The sequence below is a fragment of the Montipora foliosa genome, chromosome 6, assembly GCF_036669935.1.
Source record: "Montipora foliosa isolate CH-2021 chromosome 6, ASM3666993v2, whole genome shotgun sequence".
Lineage (NCBI taxonomy): Eukaryota > Metazoa > Cnidaria > Anthozoa > Scleractinia > Acroporidae > Montipora > Montipora foliosa.
The window spans coordinates 53,235,425-53,242,924 of record NC_090874.1 but is presented as its reverse complement, the minus strand read 5'-3'; the positions used below and the strand labels follow the sequence as shown (position 1 = coordinate 53,242,924).

Sequence of the window (7,500 nt, the reverse complement as noted above, 5' to 3'; positions counted from 1 at the left end):
CTTTAGATTCGTCTAAGTCACCAGTTCTGTTAATTGTCGCTGGCTCAAAAATCCAGAAAAAACAACGTGTACATGTAAACAACAGGCCCCAGTTGTTCAAACGATGGATAGCGCTATCCACTGGATTTTTCACTATCCACTGGATAACTTTATTGGTTTTGCTAGTGTTTATCCGCTGGATAGCGCTATCCAACATTTGAACAACTGGCCCCAGATGTCGTCTGCAGCCGGTACTTGTTTCTAAGTGGGTTTTTTTCCTTTTTTTTGCGATTTGAGCCTGAAGACGTTCTCAGCAATGTTCTTAAAGTTGTGTAGTAAAGTTCGACTACAAACTGCGTTGTTCTTCAGTATAGCGAGGTAGACTATTGATCGAATTACGAGTTGAATTGAGTTTGAGTTGAGTTTGAGTTAAGATTGAGTTAATATTGAGTTACGGCTTTTGGCATTTTTGGCACTTAAATCTAATAAATATTAAGTAGAAGTCACTGAGAAGACCATGAAACACCGTTTTCGTGAAGTGCACAGGTGTATATTTGTGAAATGGTTTTAAACTGATCAAAACAATCTTTCATGCACGGGAGTATTCTTGTTTAACACTGCCAGTTTCAGCACTTGGACTCCTTCGATTTGACTACTGCCTGTTTTGCTGTTATGTGGGCTCGTCGATCAGTAGTCCCTTCAGAAGATTATTCCAAGCCGACCACATGGCTGATGAAAAGACCAGACCACAACACCGTACTCTTTCCGACTAGTGTGTGCGATCTTTAATATCCCACAGTTTATGAACGTTGAAGGTTGTGAGACAAGACTTGCGATTTATAGTCCTTATTCACGAAGACTTGAAAGTCTAACCATTTGCGGATGATATTACAAAGGCAGCACTTTCTCCTCAATTATTTTAAGACCCTGAGTGTTGCGGGTCCGGCCGGAGTCGAACTCACGATCTCCTGCATAACAAACTGATCCACCGGCGCGCGGTTGTTCCTTTTAGCGATCAAGTCTATCGACGCAGAAAAGATGTCTTCTTGTAAGGCTAAGGATGGGATTTACTGTTAAGCCACCTTATAGCCCTGGCGGCTAAACGATGAAACGTACCGTTTGTCGTCCAGCAGCGTGGTTTTCATGATCGGCTACCACACAAAACGTTATCGGAACAAGTGAGTTGCAGGAGTGTTTATGTAAAACATAGAATCCGGAACCTGGAACGCGTTTTTTCCCTTACTGATCCTAGCCTTTGAACAGAAGTGCCTTTGTCAGTTCTCATTAATGTTCTTCCAAAAACAAAAGAAACCGTGCACGAAAAACCAAAATTAATTAACAAGTAAACAAATAAACAATTAGAAATAACTGTAAACTGCTTTATGCAACATGATTTAAAGCGGTGCAAGTTTTAGGATGGTAGACGTGTAGACAGAAAGAAATGTTTATCGTGATTTGCTCAGATCATAGACATACTTTCAATTTCAATACTCTGATTTCAAAACTTGTCTGTTGACCTTTTTTTAACCGGTTGAGTAGAGATCCAAACAGACAATTTTTAATTAACAATTAAAGATCACCACTTCGAACGCTTTCCGACGACTCTGCGGTTAACTATCAACATTCCATTGCGTGAGAACCAGAACCCGGAGTACGCAAAGATCCCAAGTCTTACCATGTAGAAATGGGAAACAGAAGGTGAGCGAAACAAACTTCTTTTCATAGTGTTTTCACTGATTAGTAACAAGTCATATTTTAGAAAGGGGTCAGTATAGATTTCGAAAAACAATGCGAATCGCACCCGTCACCTTTCTAGTCACAAAGTAACTCGCGAACCGGGCACCGTGACACAATCCGTGCTGCAGGTCTAAAACACGAGTCACTTTTGAAGGGTTACTCGTGGCAGGTAACCCAACACCCTAATTGATTTGGGTAACCATAGACCTAAACTTGGCTTTTAGGCCTACAATCATAGACAAAAGTAGTTGGGAAAGTTATGTAAATGAACCACACTAGAGCTGTATTTCAACCTGCTTCTGTTAAAGCTAAAAAGAAATAGTTTCACTTTCTCTTACATTGCCCCCCTCCCCCCTATTCAATGTTGGAAGGTAAGTCAACAATTTTCCACTGAAACCATTCAGTTTTGCACAACACTGAAGGAGGGGGGAGGGGAGAGAAGCAATGAAGACTTCAAAAGTGCTAACCTTCCCAACAGTTTTGTCTGGGATTGTAGGTTTAGACAAATTGAGGGTTTGGGGTTACTTTCGAAAAGGTAAAACAATGACCTGCAAGTACGAGTGACCCGTCAAACTGAAACTGACCTTTGTTTTAGACCCCACCCAATCTCGCCGTTTTCGAAGTTGTAGGGGAAAAAAACTATTGACTTTTCTCATGAATGCCCAAAGTCATAGTGCAATCAACATTGAAAAGGGGGGAAGGGGTTGTATTTTGGGTTGGTGTCACCATCTTTTTGGCTGGGATTTTAGCTAGGCAACTAGACGTCATAGCGGACCGAGGTAGGGATTAATGTGCATTTAATTTCATAACTTAATAGCACTTGAAAGAAAAATGTAATACCACCAAGGCCAGGCGAAACAATCTAGCATTACTTTTAATATTTTTGTCTCTTTCATTTTTGCAGTGAAATGGTTTTCCGACATGTGTGACTAGGTCAAACATTTTCACTTATTTAAATGCTCGGGCAGTTCGGCTCGTTTAACTGCCTACATTACAAAATTTCAGTGAATAGCAAACGTAACAATTGTGTTGACGCATTGATTTTTAGAATTTCAGCGGTTATGAGCAAAAAGCGTAATGCGGGCTCACTTCGTCAAATGTTTTTCCTCTTTCGTTCACGGCGTTTTGATCGACCATGATGCCGGACGACGAATACGGTTCATCGTAGCGGCCGGGCCGGCTTTAACTGGCTAAACAATAAAGCCCATGTATCCCTCTAAGAAGAGATCGTCTTGACGTCGATAGACTTAACAGCAGCAACGAGAATGATTCCGTGAAAGGTGTAAAAATTATAAGATTGTTTTGATCATTCGAAAGCCATGCGATTTTGCAAATTTTTATGCAAATATATCTTTTAACGCGGAGAAAACAGTTTTCGGAGTGACTTGTACTGAATATTTATTACTTTTAATTCCGAAAAACGCCAAAAACTGTAACTCAATCTTAACTCAAACTCAACTCAAACTCAACTCAAACTCAACTCAAACTCAACTCAAACTCAACTCAACTCGTAACTCGATGAATAGCCGATCTCCAGTAGATCATGCAATAAACTGAAATCACATTTTTAGAGTAACAAATCGTCCCTGGATTTGTTCTTAGTATATTCCTAAAATTTTGATTAATCTCAACCTCAAACTTCTTATAAAAAAAAAGTGTATATGAATCGGCAACGGAAGTTGGTAACTCGGGGCCCACGGTTCGATATTCAAAATTAGCTGGCTTTCGTAAAAATATTGAAGATCCGTTACCAGGATTCATGCTAAGAAAGAAGTAAAATGGTTCTCTGGTAAAAAGTTTTAAAAAAAACTATGAGCTTTCGACAGACTGAACTGCAGCCTTCAACGGATAAAAATGTGTGAAACCTTAAAAGCGAAAGAAATTTAAATATAACGAAAAATTCGCATAAATTAAAGGATAAAAGCACGACAGTTTCTGAATTATTAAGAGTGACGCTGTTGCCTCCTTCCACGATTCATTGAACTCAATCGATCAGCATATTTCTTTCACCATCGAACACGAGTCCAACGGCCAACTACCCTTTCTTGACACCCTCATTTCGCGCGATAACGGAAAACTCTTGGTCGACATCTACCGCAAACCCACGCATACGGATAGATATCTTGACTTCCATTCACACCATGACAGGAAACACAAAATCAGCACCGCTGAGACACTCCTGCATCGAGCTTTGAATCTCCCCAACACACAAGTTGGAAAGACCCGTGAAACTGCTCGTGTTTGCGCCGCTTTACACTCCAACGGCTATCCCAAAAAAATCGCTTCTGGTGTTATAAGAAAGAAAGCGAGGCCTCCACCACCTACACCTACTCCAGAAGAGTTGGTTGGTATGTTCTTTAAATGGGCTGAGCCAACAAACCGACGCAACTTTGCAGTCCTTCCCTACATCAAAGGCATCACGGAACCTCTCACAAGAATCCTCAGGAACACGACATCCAAGTCACTAGCAGACCAGTTAAAACTTTACAACAGCATTTCCCTATCCCTAAGTTTCGACCTGCCGGAGACGACCAGTGCAATGTCATCTATAAAATTCCATGCGCATCTTGCCCGTGGAGCTACATTGGCGAAAATAAATGATCCGTTACTACTAGGAGAAAGGAACATATGAGGAACTTAAAGCATTGTACTAAAGGCTCAAATGTCGCAAAACACGCGTGGACTTTTAATCATGATATTGACTTTAACAATTCTAAAATCATTGACAAAGCGAACAACCGAAGTAGAAAGACATTGGAGTCATGGCACACGGCAAAAACTGCTGCATGGGGCAGACAATAATTCGTGGCCGCTCCCAAGACAATATCACATTCTCTTAAAGAAACACTAATTTTCCTAGCATTTTTAACATTCTTCCTACTACATGCTTTTATCCTTTAATTTATGCGAATTTTTCGTTATATTTAAATTTCTTTCGCTTTTAGGCCTCACACATTTTTATCCGTCGAAGGCAGCAGTTCAGTCTCTCGAAAGCTCATAGTTTTTTCAAAACTTTTTACCAGAGAACGATTTTACTTCTTTCTTAGCTGGCTTTCGTTTTTCTATTGAAAAGGACCTCCCTTATAAATAAAGTTGACGTGAATATTTGTTGTCCAAGAGGACCAGGAGTACATTGTGACTTTTTATCTCACTGAAGGTGTATTGGATATCTTTTAGCTTAGATAAATCCTCAAACTCGAGTCTTTCCCTTTTTTCCCCCCTGGAGGATAAATAGCCGCCGTTATTCATGTTAGGCTTGGTTGTTTCGTTTCATTTCACATCAGGCCTCATCTCTGTCGATTTTCAAACTCTCCTGTTTTTGTGTTATTTGAGGCTTTACTTTTGATTCAGTTTCACTGCCAATATTAACACAAAATTAATGGCTGGCATGCTGTTACGAACTTTGAACAGCAGGTGTTTTCATAATGTGGGTAATGTTCTTGTTTTCCAATAATACGCTTTTCTTGAGCCAACAATAAGTTATTGACGTGTACTTCTGCGATCGCTCCTTGCAATTTTATTACGTTCATTATCTAAATTAAAAACTTAAGAATCGAGGAAAGACGGAACATTCTCAACAGCCTGTTATCGGAAACTTGAAATACCGGGAAGCTGTCTTCTATTGCACTTCATGCTGGTATTTTTAATAAATTCTAGGCCAACCGTCGCTGGTCCCACAGTGCACCTTCTCGTTTTCTTCGTGAAAATACGTTTCAAATTTTCTCGATAATTGGAGCTTTGAAATGCGTATAATAACGGATTCAAACACGAACCAAGAAGCAAAATAAAGCTCGCCAGGCTATGAACAACGTACATTGTTTCATAATTTTGGTTCACTGTTTCAACTGTTTCAGGGGCTGTAAGTGCCAAATACAATTGAAAAAACAAGGATGGACTATAACAGGTGCAGAAGCTGACACTAACCACTAACGAAGTTTGCGCTAATTTTTTCTTTGCCGCTAACTGTGCATGGTCACCGCAAGCTACGTTTCCTGAACAAATCGTTCTTGTAATGAAGATTCCTCTTAAAATCTGCACATAGCAGAACATCAATAGGCAAGCACCGCCAAGAAACATTATATTAATCGCCATGATGTAAATCTTCATTGATGCTCCTTTTTCAATCGACCAGGGATCGAGACATCGTTTTGTTTTTTCGTTGAAGTCGCTCCAAATAACAAATGGCAGACAGAAAGTCACTGCCAAGGCCCATGTTAGGCCTATAGCGTAACCAATGTTGTTTTTCGTGAGTCTATAGCGAATTATAAAGGGAGTGACGATGGCATTATATCGATCAGTAGCTAGGAAAATTAAGGATGTAAACCCTGCACATTTTGCCAGTTTGGGAAGGAAATTCCCAGTGAACGCTTTACAAATGACTTGTCCGGCCATCCCACCGATGTGATTGTCCGTAATATCTAAAGCCATGCGGATCGGACAGAAGATTAAAGATACCAAATCCGACGCTGCCAGGTTCGCAAGGAGGTAGTTGGTTGTTGTGTGCATAGTCTTATTCTTGAGTACAATGAATAAAATGAGTGCATTTTGAATAATCCCCACAACCACGATCATCTCTTGCAGAGTCCATAATGTGACATTAAAAGCTGACTTAGAGTTATGGTAGGAAGAAAACACTGCCATTCTGACAAATCTTGGGGGAATGTTCAGTGTTTTGAAACAGTTAATGCAGCTGTGTATATTTAGAGGTCTTTAGATAACGTGTAAAAAAGAGGTTATTTAAATGTGGTCTCTAAGTGTCATTCAGTTCTCATCATTTCAAATTAAAAATTAAAGCGTTAAATTCTTAGCTTTTGTGTGAACGTGCTCTGATAGGCTACAAAAGCTGGGACAGAGGCGTGTGACAGAATCCCATCTTCGACATTATCATTTTCCACAAGGTGCTAGGTGACAATTAACATCTTTCCTATTCCTGTCTTTTGTCAAAATTAAAAAGGGCCAGAGTGCTAGTTCATCTGAACTCCACTAGACCGAGTTGGTGGTAAGGCCAGGGAGATTCAAAATATTCAGATAGTAATGAAGTATCACGCCGCCATTTTTTCATAGCCGGGTGTAGTTCACAAGTAAATTCTTCAGTTGATAACCTCGTTTTGTTATATATTCAACAAAATATCACGTTTCTGATTGGTTAATGACGAATGCATAAATGGGCTGTGCAAAGGAAGTTGCTATGAAAACACAGCAATGGAGTAATGTTTTTGATTATATAAGAAATTTAAAAAATCATGTGAATTTGCTCGTGCTTTTAGTGATTAATATTATGGTCACTCGTCCTGTTTTGAAAGTTCTCGAATTGCACTCGACTTCGCAAGTGCTTTCAAACCAACGCTCGTCTTCATGAATCACGAAATACACTCGCGTCGTTTACGAGTGAAAACGCTGAACCGTTTAACCAACGTAAATCAACGTCCATAACTTTGCGCTGCGTTCTAAAATAGCAGATGGCATTACCCAAATCGGGGACAGCTATTCTTGGAGTTATTTTCATAGAGTTATGTCGTAGAGTTAGAGTTAAGTTTCCAAAATCCTGAATTCAAGATTTTGGCCTGGACTGCCAAAATATTGAAAGTCCCGAGAACTTTTCGGGCCCGAAAAGCCAGTCGTCAAACTGCAATCTGCTTATTTTGAAAAGCTAATTCTTTAACATGTTTTTAATGTAAGAAAAAGGAAGAGGATTGCGAAGTTTGATGGCTTGGAACCTCGGCGTTGCGAAGATATAAAGAGAGTTGTGGCACCCGAAATAGGCCCCAAAACTTTCGGGACTTT

The 7,500-nt window shown here is 39.9% G+C and overlaps 1 protein-coding gene across 1 annotated transcript; it reads right to left on the bottom strand.

Annotated features, from left to right (window-relative positions):
- Nucleotides 1–3,514: 3,514 nt before the first annotated feature.
- On the bottom strand, nucleotides 3,515–6,423 carry LOC138005999 (galanin receptor 2a-like). Its single transcript, XM_068852156.1, has one exon. It carries the CDS (start codon nucleotides 6,355–6,357, stop codon nucleotides 5,302–5,304), a length of 1,056 nt encoding a protein of 351 aa, XP_068708257.1. The 5' UTR covers nucleotides 6,358–6,423; the 3' UTR covers nucleotides 3,515–5,301.
- Nucleotides 6,424–7,500: the final 1,077 nt, after the last annotated feature.